The following is an 18,453-nucleotide window of genomic DNA, read 5'->3' as shown; positions in this document are numbered from 1 at the left end:
TGTTCCAACCAGAAGTTAAGGGCTAGAAGAAGAATAAAGTACTTACCTTTCTAGTGTATTAAGATCTAAGTTTTAATATTCATTCCAAAAACTGAAATAACTAAGCAAAACAGTCAACAGAAAGCAAACACCACATAACGTTTCAACAAGAGCAAACTAAAGAGAATTACCTCGTAATAATGGCCAAGTACAGTAATGATTTATGGCCTCTCTTGTAAGAAAAGTAAAGTGGTCAACCAATCTGCAAAATCAAAGAGAATAGATTTTGGAAGGTACCTGTACATGGTATTGACGACAGCAGTGAAAACTTTAGCTGCTCATCAGAACCTTCTTTGGATCAAGCTGCCCACTACAATAGCTAGATGGAACAGCAAATAGTTCCATCCTGCCTTTCCACTCCTCATTTGGCTTGAGTGTGATAGGCTTTTCAATTGCAGCAGGTTCAACACACACCATATGCTTATACTCATCGTCTCCCAAATCAACCATTGCCTTAGCCTTTTTGTCCCAGGGATTCCAAACCACTGCAATACATAATCAATATTACTCAACTCGAGGTTGACAGGATTGAGAATTGAGATCTTAAATGATGTAGGATCAAAGAGAGGCTAGAATTGAATCTGTGGAATCTAATAATATAATCATAAGAGCAAGCTTAATAGCAAATTTTTTATTCTTCACCAACCCATGATAAATTGTTTCTTGCTCTTAATAGCAACTAGAATTGTTGACGGCGAGGGAAATAGCTGAAATGAGCCTAACATACAACTTATTATGAAGAAATAGAGTATAAACCAACCCCATTGAAAATGCCCCAATACAGCTAATTATTTTCAAGAACACTCACATTCAAAACACGCTAAAAACTAATGAAATAAACTAAGATAAAAAAGATGAAATCCCTCAAACCTTGCTGCAGAAGAGTAAAAATTCCTTTTACATGTATTTGCCAAATCGTAAATAAATTTAAATACAATGTTTTTAAAAAATTACACCAAATTTCAAGAATTTTTTCTCTCTATAAATAGGCACCAATTTTTCTATATTTTACAACAAAAAAATCATCTTTTTTGAGCAATTTTCATGTTCTTAGCAAAAAAAATTCAAGATTTATCTTAAACATCTAAAACTTATTTCGAACCATTTCTTTTATCAAAAAGACATAAAAGATATTGTAGTAATAAAGTGGTTGAAACTCAGAATAAAGAAAAAATGAGGTGGGGTGGGGAAAATGTAGGAGACAGAAGATGGTGAGATTTATTTGTTTGTTTGGTATTAAGAAGGGTTTTTAAATTTGTTTGTTTGAATGATCTGGAGCAAAGAGTAAGAAGGGGAGAGAACGGTGAGATTTTTTGATTAATGATAATCTTGCTCTAAGATCCTGGAAATAAGCTTAAATATACATAAACGTTTGATAAAAGTTCATAATTGTTCATTTTAAAAGTTCAAAATTGTAAAAAAAATAAAAAAAATAAAAAAAAAAAGAAAAGAAAGAAAAAAAAAAAAGAAAATATCTTTTAAGTTTCATCTTTCAAATTATAAAAAGAAAATACTTGCAATTATCAATTTAGATTTTGAATCAAAAGCTACTTGAAGGTTTTAGTTGTACGGATGGAATATTTTCAACCATACATGAGTATGTGAAAGAAATCAGTGAACGAGAAAGTATAAGAAAAATCTATTGTGATCAAAACTAGTTTTATAAACCTGAATCGTAGAAACGTAAATTTGTGTCTTTATCTCACTATTCAAAAATTTGATTCAAATAGAGTTGTAAAATCCTATCAACATTGAGATCCTTCTTATGATCCAAATCGATCAAGTGTTTTTTTTATTGTAGAATCATAGAATTTTATGGTTTTGATCAAGACTTTAATAAAAATGACTCAAATGAAGTCTGCAAGAACAGAAACCACAGTCAAAGATTTGATGAAATTCCTCACAAGTGAAAAGGTTTACATCTTAAAAGGAACTTTAATCAGGCAATCAAAACTAAAGAGGCATTGAAATAACTCTCTCAGTTTAGAAAATCTTCTAATACCATAGCTCGCACACAAGGGAACTTCACCATCCAGCCAACCTCAATAAATCAATCTCTTGAGACATAAAACCACAATAGAGTAGATGTGTTCACAAGCACCATAACTTAAAATTAAGAGCAAAAAAGGTTTTTTTTTTCATAGATGGGAATGCAAGTATCCTGTCCATAAAAGAATGACAATATGTTCACCTCACCATCATACAAATGTTATGAATACTCTCTGAAGCAATGAAATGACATGGTATACGAATATTGAATTTGTCAGACGTAAGAGAAGTGATGGAGTCCTATAAACTAAGTGTTATTGCTAGTTTGCTAACTGTCCATTCAAAATAACTTTACCACAGCTACATACTAGGAATAATATAACAAAAATGATTTGTGCTAATGGAAAAGAACCTTACCAGCATCTGGCAAACCTTCTTTATTAATCACAAATGTCCTTTTCCTTTCATGATCCAGAATACAAACCTTATTGGGCGTGGTGAGATATATCTTGTCAACCTATAAAATACAAACATGTTAGATATCTTTCAACTTGTATAAGAAGCACAGAGAAGAAGATGTCTCACTTCTCCTTCAAATACGATGGCATCTCCTTGTTCGGTGAAACGCTCCCTGTTCTTCGTGTTGTCAAAGAAATCCAAAGTCTCCAATCCTTCTACCCTTACTTCACTGAAAAAACAAACTCATATGGTAACCTCTCAATCCGAAAGATTGTGAAAAAAGAACATCCATATATGACCTACAACTACTGCCTGTGCATGCAAAATAATTATGTTTCAGATTGCCACTTATAAAAATATTCAGAGTGTGAACCATTCTACACAACCACATATACTAATTACATAGATCACGTTCTATAATTGATTATGACCTAAAACCTCACTCCTCCCTACTCAAGGAACACATAGAACGCAAATACAATAACTCTACTAAACCTAGTAAATGGGCTGGGCAGATGTGGGGCAAGGCGGATGCAGGCCAACAAAAAGTGTTTGCGGGTGCGAGGTGGGTCGCAGCCTCGCAGGTCATGCAGGTTGTAGGTCGGGTTGCGGGTCAAATATTTCAAAGTGGATCATTAGAGATTCTTTTATGATACTGGAGTTTGACAGTCAACCAAACCCAAATTTACAGTTTCCATTATTTGTATCTTTCATTGCTTCTTAGGAAAAAGGAAAAGAAGAAAGATTCAACCTACTAATGATGAGACCATTTGAAAACCTCTAAACTGACCGATGGGAGAATCAAATAGTCTACTCATACATCAAGGTCTTTTACTACAAATTAATACTTGTACAAAACACACATCTACATCATCATCATCATAGCCAATGCATCCCGCTCATATTAACATACATCTATATACAAATAAAAAAACCAAATAGCTAATTAGGAGTATTGATTTTGTGTAGCATGACTCAAGCTAAGATTTTCTTGCTTATCATTGTCATCATGAATGTGGCAAAAAATGGTGTATGGCACAGTTCCCAGATAGCCCCCACTTTCAAGCATCATGGCCAACGAAGGTCGACATTGTGAAGCATCTTTTGGGATTTCAAATTGTTTATATCTTTTGTTTCCGAAAGAAAAAAGCGAAAGCCAGGTTTGATGGGAAAAGTGAAGAGTGGTAGGAGAATGGTGAGCTTATGGGAACAATATTTTGCCCCGCAAGTGACCCGATAGTGACTTATTTTAAATAAAATCTATTATCGACCAGTCTCATTAATGCCTCACCCTGCAATTGACCTGCTACACATAACCATGCATGTAAATCAATAGGCTGACCCGTCCTATCAACCGGCTCTAACCGCAACTATATCAAGCCAATTTTTATTCTTTTTCAAACTATGTGCCAAAGTTAAATCTTTGCTTAAAAGTGTTCTGAATTGAGTATCACACTATCAATTAGTATTTCTTAACAATTTTTGTCTCAAGTTTCATGTCAGATGCTTCCTTAATTAATGATCTAGGTACAACAACCTCTATATACCAAAAAAAAAAAAAAAAAAAAAAAAAACACAACAAAGAAGATAGAATAGAAAAATAAAAAATGAAGGTACTAGTGGTGGTGGAATGAAGGAGAAGTAAATTAGAAATGTAAGCAAATTCTTTTTTTTTTTTTTTGTTTTTCTCTTGTGTTCATTTTTCATCTTTCTTTTTCTTCAAAGAAAACAAGTTTTTCTTCCAATTTTTCAATAACTTACAAAAAATGCTTTTCCAAGAACAAATTAAAAGCGTATAAAGCGCAAAAGGCACGAGGTGCAAAAAGCACACAAAAGCACACGCCTTCTAGTCATAAACTCAACCATAACTTCATCCAAGCAATTTTCGTTGTTGAGAGAACACAAAATCCCAAACTACATGCGCACTAGATTACTTTCTAGTCATGCTGCTCCTCACCAGTTACCATATCAAATTTTTAACATGGACAATATAATAAGCCATAGGATTCCTAACTAATTTATTAGGATTGGGAGGAGAATGCATTAGATGTAAAAACTATTATGACAAATTGCAGTGAAAAAAAAATATGCACAGTTTTGCAATACCTGATGTCTGAAACAGAGAAATAGGTGTGATAAGCAAATGTAAAGGTGAAAGGCTTTGCATCGATATTTCTAACACGTGATGTTAGAACCAAATTTCCATCAAGACCCAATGCCACTCTGAGACGAAACTCAAAACTACAAAAGAAAAGATTTGTTTCATCTCAATGAGTACAAAGCCATAATAAATCAACAAAAAAATGAAATGCCATACAATTCACATTGTGTCTAGAACATGCAAATATTAAGCAAACATCAATAGTTGCATCAATCAGATTGACATTAACTAAAGCGAATATGTACCTGTAAGACCAAAGCTTCATGTCTTCTTCGGAGGGTGTCAAAACCAAATCAACATAAGCATTGCTAGATGTTGGAGCAAGAGATGGGTTAGTATCAACCTTCCAAAATCTATTCCTGGCAAAACCATGAGCCTCTAACGTCCCAAGATTGCTAAACTGTATCACATGGCATCGATCATAGTGTAAGGAATGTGAAAAATGGATACAAAAAGAAAAGGGATAAAAGAACGCAAACCTGAGGGAAGCATATTGGTATTCCTCCACGAATTGGCTTAGGGGGTTTAAAGATAGCCTGAACAACATAACGAAAATCATTAAGGCCATATGGGTGCTAGCAATCCAAAAATATTTTCTACAAGATAGCTTAAAAGGCTAGCACACAAAGATATGAAAATTGAAGAGTAAAAAAAAGTAACAATACCAAAATTTAAGTGTTTATCTCATATGTGCAATAACAAGGCCGCATCGCATCAGTTGCGACGTAAAAGGTTTTTAAAAAATAAACCGACCTTTCCGGCATTGTAAAGGTGCAAAAACCTGAATTTTTAGCTATAGCAAGGGTTATCTCATGCTTTCGATCGAGTTAGGCATTACGATAATCGCATCATTACCGCTATTGTATCATTGTTCCATGATTACGATCGCAGCCGCTACTACAATTTTTCACTATGCCTACCAGCTCTGGGCAGAAGCAAACTTCATAAAATTTAAATAAGAGGAACGCATTACCTCATTGATAGGAGAAATTGGCTAACAAAATACCAACATTGGAAAGGAACATTATCACAAGGTCAAATCATTGCGATTATTTAGGAGTATTATCAAAAGAACAAGTTATATACTAGCTTTGTTTCATAATACTTCTATACCTTCCTTTTTCATTTCACAATACTTGCTACATTACTATATATGTCATAAAATAACTTATAAATTGTCTTATTTATCCCTACATTATTTTTAATTTATACCTCATTAGCTCTTACACTTTTGTCATTAGTTAAACAATGGTATTTTGATATCAACCAATCATTTTCTTAATGCTAGTGCCAAGTCGAAATGGTGCAAGTATTATGGAAAGGAGGTAGTAGTTCCATTAATATTGATGTTCTACACTTTGTTTGGATTAAAGGAATTGAAAGGAAGGGGAGGAAACAGATTTGAAGGGATATAACTTCCTTTATTTGGATAACAAATATGGAGGGAGTAGAAATGAAAGGAAAGGATTTGAATAGATTAGTTCCCACAATACAATTGATGATCAAATATCACTAAAAGTGGAAAGAATCAAATACAAAATGATTTTTCTAGTAGTTTCCCTTTCTCTCTTAAACAAATAAGAAATTTCTTATCATTCTCTCCCTTCCCCTTCCCTTTCTTTCCTTTCCCTCCTTAAATCTTATCCAAACATAGTGTTAGCGAAAAATATCAACCCACAGCCTAAAGGGATGAAATAGAATGCTAGTAAACTAGTGTTACCAGAATCGATGATCGAAATGGTTGAGGAACAAGGACACCGCGCATCTACTTATTATTACTACTCTACTCTATCAAATCAAGTCATTTCTAATTCTTTCTCTTTCCCTCATCTTCATCTTCAAGAATGATGGAGATTCAATGGCACTATCATCTTCTTCCCTCCTCATCTTGATTTCAAAAAATAAACTAGTTTAGTTTTAATGGTGCTTCCCCTTCTCTCCTTGTCGTCTTTATCTTTAACAATAATGACAAACTAGTAGTATTTTACGATCGACTAGTTTCCAAATCCTAACTCAGGTTGACCAAGGTTGCCATTGACTCGTAATTGAGGTCGCACGACTCAAATCGGGGTCGTAAGGCTATCCATCAATTTAAGTGTAAAGCAACCCTTAGGAAAATCGAAAGAGAAAGGAAACCCTAAGACTCTCATAAGTATAAGACAAAGGTAAAGCATTAAAGAAAAACAAAAGTCTAAATTTTTGACCTTTCTCCAACATAGAAGCTACTTAAATATATTTTCAAGTAAAGTTTTATCACTACAAGATGTAGAAGGTGGGCCCATTATAAGCCTTGGGCCTTTAGCAGTGTGAGCCTTAAGCATGTTGAGAATTCAATATATAGGATTTGGATCATGTGAAAATCAATTAAAGTGATGAAAACTAAAAACAAGTGTATATAAAAGCTTGAATGGTGTACATATTCAGATGGCAATTTTGTAAATAATTGAACATTTGCTAAAAGGTGAACATAATACATGCTTAAAAGACATAAATGTTCGGGTGACATTGCAAATAACTTGAACTTTTTCCTTAATAAAGATATGTACACCTATTAAGACAGTATGTAATCTTACACCTTTTGCCACAACATGTATACCTAAGTCTGGTCTTTAGTATCACCATTTTAGTTGTTTTAATATATATATATATATAGAGGAGGGATCTATTGAGAAGGGGCTGAAAATGAGAAGGGTAAGAAGGATTCTACACCCTTGATTTCACTAAAATAAAAAAAAAATGTATGGTCACGATTGAGCCAAAAACTCATAATTGTAAAAGTAATTATGTTACACAGAAAGGTAACTATGAAATAATTTTTAAAATGTTCTTAATTTATAGCATAGTATCCTTTTTTGTATATATAGTAACCAAACAAAATCAAACAAAAATCCTTCTCACCCTTCTCATTTTAAAACCATTTAAAGTGGTGAAAGCTGAAAATATGTGTACATAAAAGCTCAATTGGTATACATATTTTGGTGGCAATTTTGGTAAATAATTGAACATTTGCTAAAAGGTATACATACCTACTTTTAAAGGTATATATACATGCTTTAAAGGTGTACATATATATACCATCAAGATGTCAAATTTCTTTAGCAGTACCAAATAAAAAAAATCTCACCTTGTTGCTTAGAAATAGTAACTCATCTCCATGATCATTCTTCCATGAAGTTACATGACCCCCGAATAGGTAAATCTTCAAGAAAGGAAGGGAACATTAGAAACTATTTAAATTACTAACACTACAAATAGGGAAGAAAACATCGCAAATGTTATAAACAAAATCTAGCTCAACAACGAATCTTGTAGATAATCAATTGGAAGAAACTTATGGACCCATCAAATGGAAGTTTAGTAACATATATGGTGCAACAAACTGAAAGAGTGAAAGTGATAATTTACATGGAATGTAATAGACTGACAAGGAGAAAACAAGGAATTGTTAGTTTTGCATGATACTATCATAAGAAAACAGCGTAACATTGAAATAACACAATGCATTCCATAAGCAAAATATTCTCCATTACTTTGATTTCATATTTTCAAAAGACATCATAAAACTCATAAGATGTAATGTTACAAACAAAAACAAAGAATAATGCATCTTCCTTAAAACATGTACTCTTAGAAATTTCTTTATACAAGTCAAATGCGTCAAGAAGAAAGATAAAATCAATACATCAATGCCAAAGAACCAGTAGTTGCGGTACTACTAACTATTCTACACAAATGCATTCATTTAAAAACATCAAAAATGGGAAAAGGCAATAAACCTCTTTGCTAAAATAGTCCTCAATTATGCCCACCACATAAAACACTAGATTTTAGTAACATAATAACTATCAATGCACATATAAAACCTTTAAAAGGAGGCAAAACACTTGAACCATAATGAGTTATTATTTCAGATATATCATTTCATATACAATTAAATTTTTCATGCTAGGAGGGAACGGGTTTCTAGTAGTTCCATGTCAATTGTCAAACTAGAAGTGATTGTATTACTCTATCTGGCTAAAGAGATAAATCAAGATAAATCCTCATGTAGGCTCCTTCAACTTATGTACAATTAACGAATATCATTATTCTGAGTCATTACGTAGAAAAAATTAGTGCATGGAAAAAATTTATACAATGTACATTCACAATTCCACCATTAACCCCACAACCTATGCCAAAAAGACAAAACATGCAATTATCAACATCATAAATTATTAATGCATTTACACACCTTAAAGAAATCCACATAAGCCGAAAGATGATTAATTCTTCACAAACAGCACGCATTTAGTGTGGAATGATCCATATATGAGGAATTAAACTCATGAGCTATACTATGAAATTATAAGAAAGACTGATAGAACTACATGACTTGAGATGTACCAATGAACCAATCCGAGACTATGCTTGAAAGATCTACAATGGAAGCAATTCATCTCTCAAGACAAATGATGAAAACTATAAAGCTAGAAAAATAAACTTGTACTTGGAAAAGGCACAAGAAAAGGTACCAAGATAAGTACTTTGGTAGACGATGACAAAGAATGGTACTCCCAGAAAATACATTAATATAGTACAAGATATGTATCGAGAAGTGAAGACAAACGTTAGAACATGTGGAAGGGCAATACAGGATTTTCCAATGACAATTGTCCTTCACCAAGTTTCTTCCCTAAGCCATTTTCTTTTTGTAGCAGTCCTCAATGAGATAGCTCGATCATTTCAAGGAGGTATGCCTTGGTGTATTTTGTTTGTTAAAAGACAATATTTTGGTAAATAAGAGGGCGGTAAATACTAAGTTTTAAACGATGTAGAAAAGATTGGAGTCATGAGGGATCAAATTAAGTCAAATTAAGACAAATTAAAGACTACCTTAGCACAAATGAGAAAAGTAAAGACACTATAAAGTTGGAACATAAAGAAATTGTTCCAAGTGGATGCTTCAAGTACCTTGGGTCTAAATTTCAGAATTATGGGGATATCTAACAGGTGTGGGTGGCAAAAAAAAAAAGCATAGATGTTATGTGATCGAGGTGTGCCAAAAGTTAAAGAGAAAGTTTTATTGAACAACCACTACTATTTAGATTAAATTGTTGGGCTTTTAAAAAGGATCATAGTAAGAAGATAAGAGTAGTGTAGAAACAAATGCTTCACCTGAGGGGTAGAATTTAAAATGAATATATAAGAAAGTGTTTAAGAGTTGCAAATATTGGGGAAAAGATGAAAGAGAATCATTTGAGATGAACCGGGCATATACAAAGACATGATATTAGCAAACTAGTGAGAAATATAAAAAGTTAAATCTCGGGATACTTAAAATGAGCCTAGAGAGCAGGAGTTGAAAGGGATATGAAGAATTTAGACTTACAGAATGAGATGGTTGAAATCAAAATGAATAGAGAAGAATCTGAGTGGATGGCCACTAGATATGATCTATTGGTTCTTGTAGCCAATCCAATCCTTTGAAACTAAGACTTTGGCATTGTTGTTGTAACAACAAGCACTCACTTTAACAACGTGGTAGAGACAAAAACGTATGATGGGTAGGTGACAATCATTGTGGGTTAATGTGCTAGCTAGTTTTCAAGTAGATAATCATTGTGGGTGAGTGACAAACAATCCTTTAAATATCTCTTTTTGCCTGTTCAAGTTTCAAGTAATCTTATTTCTACAATTCAAGGAAGTAATCTAGAAACTTTATCTTTAATTAAAGCCTTTGTTTTAGTTTCAAATTCTTAAAAGTTCATGCATCTTAATGCATCTTATTTTGCTTTATAGACCTTCAATTTTAATCAACTTTTTGTGTTCAAGTTCATCTTTCAGTTTGTTTTTATAACCAATTCATGGCTAGTGAGTAGTTCCATAGCTAGGGGGTGAGTGAAACCTCATCCAAGTATGCTTGTGTTGAGATATGGTTGATATTATGGACTTGATACAGTTTATGCCATAGAGTAAAACCAGGCCACATCGCATCGACCACATTGTAAAGGTTTTCAAAATAAACGAACCGATATTTCCCGCGTTGTAAAGGTGTAAAACGAAAGCGTTTTGTGTCGTATCAAGGGATATCTTATGATTTCAACCGATATTTAGGTTCTATGATAACCATATTACTCTCGTTACCGCATCAGTGTTACGTTACCACGATCGCGACAGTTACCGCATTTTTACACTATGGTTTATGCGTCTTACTCGCTACTTCAAGTGTGTTTGCTTATTGATTTCAAGTTAACAATTAAAAGATTAAGATAGATAAACATTATTTATGTTTAAAACTCACTGTTACCAATTAAAATGATTATCAAATTTGACGCTCTATGCTTACATCGGTCAAAGAAATTTAGAGTGCCGGAATTTTAGGTTTTTAATACTTTAAAAGAGAATACCAAAGTAGAATTCTAGTTCACTCATCTACATTAAATTTGCATTTGTTGATGATATGTTTTTGGGAGCAAATTTAGCTTGGTTGTTTCATGAGTGTTCAAAAACAAGTTAGATTGCCACTTAAATGAACCTCATTAATCATCTAGATTTATTTCATATTTAATGTATGTATCTAGGGGTGTTCAACGAGCCACGCCCCTATTTCGAGCCCTTATTCGATCCGTTTTTGAAGGAAAAGTCGGGTTGAAAATGGGTCACGCCGAAAACAGGCTCTACTACAATTAAAATAAAGCGGACTATAAAAAGAATTAATAAGGGCCGAAAAAGAATCTTTATAAATATAGTTTTAGTACTAAGAATACATAATTAATGTTTCATGTCTTTTTTATTAGCAAATAATATCTCTTATTTGTCCATTTTCAAAATTCAGGGACATAGTTTCAAAGTTGCATTTAAGAGAAAACGGACTAAACAAGTCCATATTGTCCATCTATATTCAAAATGAAGAGGTCAACCTGAATAATGATCATATTACAGATCATACATGATGGTATATGAAAACAGGACGGTCCATATTTGCTTAAGCCTGAGTGCCTGATACATGTAAAGTACATAATAAGTTTAAAGAGTCGTAATCCAGTTGGTCCATATTTGCTTAAGCCGACCCAACCTATATCCGACCCATTGAACACCCCTAAATGTTGCTAACAAAACCAAATAAAGTCAACCTAAATTGTGAACAAGATAATTTGTCTCCCTAGTCTCGTAAATACCAACTATAATAAGAATAAGGATTAGAGTCTTAGACCCTTTTGCTTACCACTACTACTAGTTTTTAGATGTTGGTTGGATAAAGAAAAGTGTTTGGTTTAGGGAGTAGTGAACACACAACTTGCTATAGCCCAATACAATCAAATATAAAAGCACACCCTCCATCCACAATTTATTGTCATATTGTAACATTTCCTATATTAAAGAATCATATTTTTTTTCAATAGCTTTTGTTCTTACTAATAAATAGGTGATATTAGTTTGAGCTTAAATTAGATATTACACTTGTTGAGACTATAAATAAGAAAAAGTACATGCATCACAAATAAGTGAAATAATAGGGCATAGCAAGAGAAGTCAACAATGCAGCATTCCTATTTTCCTATTATTGTTCTTTTCTAAGCAAACTGATGGTTTAGAACTAAATTTTAAAATACTATGGCTATAAAAGTTTCCCTTTTATTATTAAAATATTTGTATGCAGTATTCATTATTGTTTTTCTTTTTTCTTTTCAAATATCTTTCACGTGCCTTTTAGATCTTAGATAACACTTTTTAACATATATGTGTCGTTTTACAGAACCATTTTGCTATAAACTAAATATAATTGTTTGTATTTTTCTCAGTCTTAAACTCCTTAAACTTTTGGTGCACATGTGAAACTCAAGACAAGCTTCATTACTTCACTAGCTAAGGTTGGGCCCACACCATTGTTACCCAAAATGCAATTTGTTCAATATGTAAGACGAGAAGGGGGAACATGAAACGCAACCTAGAATGACTTGGGAACAACTAGGTTCATGAAACATTATCTATAAAATGTAAAGCTAATATCCAAAGAAAATGAAAATAATTATTGTACTTTAAAATATTGTTTTTAAACACTTTTCCAGCTTTAAGGATTTGCCTTTTGATTTTCTTCCCTTTTTCTACTTGAATCTATAAATAGAGGCCAAAAATCTTGCACAATATTGGTTGCAAGTCTAGGATGACACCTTGAGTAAATAGGGACGTGTGTCGCTGTAATCTGGGATCGGCATTTCGAGTCGCAGATCAGAGTAACGTTCTTCGTTTTAGGTTTATATGGCTTACACTATTACACACCTTGTTAGCACACTCTAAGAGCTAGGAAAACTGTGTTTCAGAAAAGAACAAATCTGCTTAGCCCTAAAGTTTACATCGTGCACCACGCTTCAAGACTCACAGTTGCTAGATTTCTCACGTTCATGCTAGCCTAAGAATGTGAGTGAGAAAGTTTGAGTAAACAAGAGAATTTAAAGGTTTTCAAAATTCCCTCTTGCATTACCTCAATTTATTGGCGTGGATTTATTAATAACCAAACTAAGTGCCCTAAGATTCTAATCAATTATATTCTCTCAAAATGTTATCCTTATGGTGCCATTTGTCCGTAGTCCAAAATATTCTATACACAATGCACACCCTACACTTGGGTACAAACTTATAGACTAATTAAAGAGACACCTTCCCTAGAATATTCTAATTCTTCCACCTTTACAAGCTATTACAAGAATGTTCTCAGCCCAACTAGAACCACCTAACCCCTTACATGATTAACAAGATAAATCTAGAGTATTCTAACCCCTGTTGTTGAACATTCTAGGCCAAAACCTTCTAAAAAAGTCCATATTCACATATGGATGCTCGGTGAGCTTAGAGATGACTCGCACACAAGCCTAAAAAATTCATCAATGAATCAAAAAATTTAGCTATTTTGGCAAAGCATAAGTTCAAAGTTCAAATCAAAATTTCAATAGCCATTGTACTTTTACCAAAATTTCTTTACCACTATAAAACAGAGACCAAGTGAATAAACACAAATGACAAAACAACAGTAAGCTTTGATTAAGATGAAATAATCAAAAAGGAATATAGAACGAGACACGTGTATATTCAACACTAAAGACATTACATCTTCGTACGCCAAGAATTCAAGAGAAATTCATTTTTACAAGTACGATTAACACAAACTATCGCTAAGCCGAGAAAAATGTTGTATTCCTAAGCTAGGACTAATGACAGCAACAAATTTTAACGAATGTGAAGTTAGAAAAAAAAACTAGAAGAAAGAAGAATAATGTTGATCACAAGAAGGATAAAGAAGAGAGATAGAGAAAATAACGGAATATAGGAAGAAGAAGAATTTTTAGTACTTCTATTATTTATTATATGAATTGAACCTTCACATAAATGAGAATTTATAGAATTCTTATAGTACAATTTAAGAGATTCTTACTAAGTGAATGCCAAGTTAGTACCTTCTAACAAAAAGCTAATCAACTTGACAACTCAGCATGTCTAAGTAACTATTTTCTTAATAAACTAATCTTTACTTTGGAATATCATTGTACACCCCCTCTAAAGAGTTGTCCTGAAGTCTAGACTATTCGATCAAGAAACTAAGGTATTTATTTTCAAAGGTCACAACATCGTTCCATAGACCAATGTACTATCTATTTATTTTGAATGTCTTTCAGCTGACGATAAAAAATCTTAAAATGCTTAGGCTTGAGGTTGATGTGAGTTGCATCAATATATTTGTACACTATCAATCATTTTCTTTAATTTTACGTTTAAGATTGTTTTGAAGAAATCTTGAACCAAGGGCTTAATCGAGCAATTATAAAACTCTTCAACATACTCAGATGAGCAAATGCTATGGGCTTGCCAAATTTGATACAGGTAGCACTCAAAACAAAGATTTCATAAGCTCCCAGATCTAAGCGCCCACAAAACACAACAGAGGTAGTTCAAACTTAAGAACTTGCATACTGTACACAAGCCAACCCATTTAGTAAACAAACAATAGGTACCTAATTCTAAAGTTCTTTATAATCTAGATATGCACTCATTGATCCTTCAACTACATTTACATAAGAAATTTAGCAAGTCCAAAAACATTTTTTGTGGTATTCAAGGTTTCTAATAATATTTCAATATCAAAACGAAAATTTTTTGTGTAATCAACTTTACCATCAGACTCTCAATGATATTGCTCTAGGGAATCAAGCCTACAATGAGTTTATCAAGAACTTCACTACTAAACAGAAAATCTCAATGGTGGTATTCCCAAAAAAAAACTTCAGTAACGTCATCAAGAATCTCAATTTTTTGAAATAGTTTAGCTAAATTCTTTGAAGGTATTTGATTCATACATTTTATTGAACATCTCCAATGCAACCACATAACTATTTTCTTCATCACATACCACAATAAAGCCTCAATTGTCATCACTTCACTTGTATTCTTGTTCAAAAATAACTCATTACACCAAATGATTTGATTACCACTTTCTGTTATAAATTAACAAATCATTGTTTCAAATTGGAGGTTGTAGTAAAAATCAGCAATCTTTATTGCGCAACACGCTAAAAGCTAGGTAGCACGAACCATAACTATGACAGTCTGACACAATGTTGCATTCCCTAGCTCAGGCTAATGAGTAATGACAATGGAAAATTTACAAATTTTACAAAATATAGAAGGAACTAAGAAGAAATCATGAGTGCGCATGTGGGATGAGCTAAATCTTCATTGAGTTGATCTCTACATAGCAAAAGTTGCACAATTTACATGCTTTATCTTGTTGAGCGCTAGAATGAGAATTTATAGAATTGGTAGGGATGACAATCTAACACTTTCTTACTAAATGAGTGTCAATTGTTAATCAACTTGACAACTCAGCATATATAATCAAGTAATTTTCATAACAAATCAATTTTTACATTGGACTAAGAAAAAGATAAGTTTTCCAAGAAATCAAACGAAAACTAACATATAGTAACTTAACAGAACCAAAAATTCCAGCACAAAACAGATTTAAGCCATCTCTCATAAATTTAGTTTTACAACAGACAGTACAACTCAAGAAGCCAAAGCTAGACCAAACAATCAACGATGCAAAAAACAGGCAAGAGCATCAACCAACAGAAAGCCTAAACTCCGATCATACATACGCAAAGTAGATCTGACTATTATTCAAATGTCGCTAAAAAATTAACGCAGCATCAAGAAACCTTAAGAACTAAGCAGATCAATCGCAATTACCAAATTTTTAAAAAATGTAAGAGTAACACAATCACGGGAAAAAAAAAAAGAAAACAGATCAGAAGAATGATAAGAACCTCAAGAACGCTAAAATCAATATCAATGCAGCAAACTCGTGTGAAGAAGTGCAAAAAAGAGAGAAATAAACCTCAGCAGAGAATCCACGAGGAACGCGAAGAGTGACTTTTTCGAGGCCATTGACGCCTTTAGTGTGCTCGACAGAAAGCGGAGGAGTCCGTAATTCGCTTGACGAAGACGCCATGCTTACCTTGCTGTAAAAACCTCACTGAACCCTCTCACTCTCTTTTTTGTCTCCTCTTTGTCAGTTGCTAACAAAATCTGTGAAGTTTTCGTACAGGATACCCTTTTTGCCATTTTGTACACCTTATTATATAGGCGTATGACGGTATGACTAATTTTGCGTCTGTCTTCCATTACGCACTATACGTCCATAATTTCTCGCCTCACAAATTCCAATGCTGTGTTAGGATAGAACAAAATTGATTGCTGAGGAATACTTTAATTCTTCCCCTAAAATTTGTCTCATTTGATCAAAATAATTTTGGGCTGCAAACTATGTAGTGGCCTTTTCTTTTTGGTAAAATTAACCGCATTTTTCAATTCTTTTTGTTGCAGAAGGACGGGTATTAGGTTGATGATGATGATAAAGAATTTCGGGCTGCAAACTCTTAGAAACAAGTAATGTCATCACTTGTATGTGTATAGATAGGTTTTAGAAAGGAAATGAAAGAAAAATGAAATAATAAAGACGGAGATTATTGAATTTTGTTTTCAAATCTTTTAAATATAATAGAGTAAGTCAGAAGAATTGATATAGTACAAAATAAAAGAAACTTTCTTTAATTTTCTCGCTTTTATATTTTTTTCCCTTCCTTTTGGTATCCAAATGAGAAAAATGTGATCTTTTATTTCTCTTTCCTTTCTTAGTGACTTCCTTACGTCCAACATAATGTTAGTTTATTTGGATGGTATAAGGAAATAATAAAATAAAGAAATGGTATTTTATTAGTAATTTTATAAAAAAATATCTTTCTATTATTTATTAACTTGAAATGAAAACACCATTCTTCCGTTTTTTCTATTCCCTTTTCTATAATTCTTTTCCTTTCTTTCACTTTCTTAATCAAAAAGTGTGATGATCTAATTAATTTAATTAAATAATATATTTATTTTTATAGTTATGTCAATCTTGAAAAAACTAAAACTTTGAACAAAAAAAAACTAGCTCTTTCCTAAAGGTAGTAGTTATTCTCGTTCTCGATTTCATTCCCTAGAATTAGTAATTGGAATGTGATTATCATTATTAAATTAAATGTCAAATTAGATAAATTGTCTTGTATGATATTACCTTATGTGCACAAATTGATTTTCAACTCGACTCTATACTATCTTCGGTAATTGATTTCAATTTAATTATTTTACAGGATGGTGTTGAAATCACTCAATTTTCTTAATTTGAGAGTTTTCTCTCTAGTTTTCTTGCATTCTTACTGTTTTGCAAGTTTATGACTGTTTGGGATCGCGAAATGAAGAAAACAATTATTATATTGGATTAGATCTAATCTAAATTATTTCTGTGTAGTTGTTTAGATATTTTAAGGATTAAATTAGAGTTTGAGATTCACTAAGTTATTCTTCTAATAGATATTTGTTTACTTTTGTTTAATTTTAAAGTTTGTTTAGCATTTTATTTATTAAAAATATATGTGGCGATAACAATTTTAGAAATAGGGCTTCGTTTAAGTTTTCTCTTTAAAGTGCTTTGGAAAATTAAACTAATCATGGGGTGTCACACCACTAGTAAACTTTGCTCATAAGGTTTGTTGATAGATAAGAAAAAAAAAATTCTGCATGTAAAATTGTTTGCTAGATTAGCACACTCTAATTCCAGCTTTGAGAAGGTAGATCGGTTTGTAACAGATGGCATAAGCAAAAAGGTGACACTAATTTTGTCTAAGTTCAAGCTCATTACATTATCCTCTTGAGCCTTATTAACCACTTGAGCCCACTTAGCTTGCTCCTGAACATCCCAAGTTGCATCTGCTAATGCTTTAGGCTCAAACTATAAGAAGTTGACCAAGTTATACATTGTTTCGACTTTTTTTCCTTAACTAACTTCGTAAGCTTCTCAAAGTTAACTCCTAGTTTCGTGCAAGCCAAAGAAAAAGCCTCAGCCTCAATCACGGACCCACTAGTGATCATCTCACTAGAGAGTTGGCTCTTGAAGTCTACGGCCTCTTTAGAATTTATCCAGTCTTGAACAAAATACGATTTCTTCGCTCAAACCATGGCTTATAGATCTTGGCAACATCTATGATCCACTTTATTGTTATGGCTCATTAACTTTTCATCCTCATTTCAAATACCTGAAAAAATCATGGGGATTATTGATTGCTTGGCCATGAGCATGATTATGTTTTGCTCAGCCTTATCCAAAGTTTTTTTCATCTGAGCCCTCTATTTTTTGGTCAATCGCTTAAATAGTTTCTTGCTTTTGGCACATGTGTTTTCAGCTTGTCTACCTCTTTTGTCTGTTGCTAGGAGCCTTGGACTCATTATAA

General features: G+C 32.8%; 1 protein-coding gene across 2 annotated transcripts in view; it reads right to left on the bottom strand.

The window, feature by feature from the left end:
- LOC130814842 (putative glucose-6-phosphate 1-epimerase) overlaps positions 1–16,440 on the bottom strand; it is a 17,057-nt gene extending 617 nt beyond the window's left edge. Inside the window, exons 1-8 of one of the 2 annotated variants that reach the window (XM_057681073.1) lie at positions 16,020–16,440; positions 7,773–7,847; positions 5,128–5,184; positions 4,894–5,048; positions 4,594–4,728; positions 2,614–2,716; positions 2,446–2,545; positions 1–524 (exon numbers count right to left, since the gene is read on the bottom strand). The exon at positions 1–524 is cut by the window's left edge and continues 617 nt beyond it. In XM_057681073.1, coding sequence (XP_057537056.1) covers positions 310–524; positions 2,446–2,545; positions 2,614–2,716; positions 4,594–4,728; positions 4,894–5,048; positions 5,128–5,184; positions 7,773–7,847; positions 16,020–16,133 — 954 coding nt within the window. In that variant the 5' untranslated portion in view covers positions 16,134–16,440 and the 3' untranslated portion in view covers positions 1–309. The remainder of the gene's footprint in view (positions 525–2,445; positions 2,546–2,613; positions 2,717–4,593; positions 4,729–4,893; positions 5,049–5,127; positions 5,185–7,772; positions 7,848–16,019) is intronic. The other variant, XM_057681071.1, reaches the window with a different exon arrangement.
- Between the last annotated feature and the right edge of the window lie 2,013 nt (positions 16,441–18,453).

Source organism: Amaranthus tricolor, chromosome 6 (genome assembly GCF_026212465.1).
Source record: "Amaranthus tricolor cultivar Red isolate AtriRed21 chromosome 6, ASM2621246v1, whole genome shotgun sequence".
Classification (NCBI taxonomy): domain Eukaryota; kingdom Viridiplantae; phylum Streptophyta; class Magnoliopsida; order Caryophyllales; family Amaranthaceae; genus Amaranthus; species Amaranthus tricolor.
The sequence above is the reverse complement of the archived record's forward strand: the minus strand, read 5'-3'. Positions and strand labels throughout refer to the sequence as shown.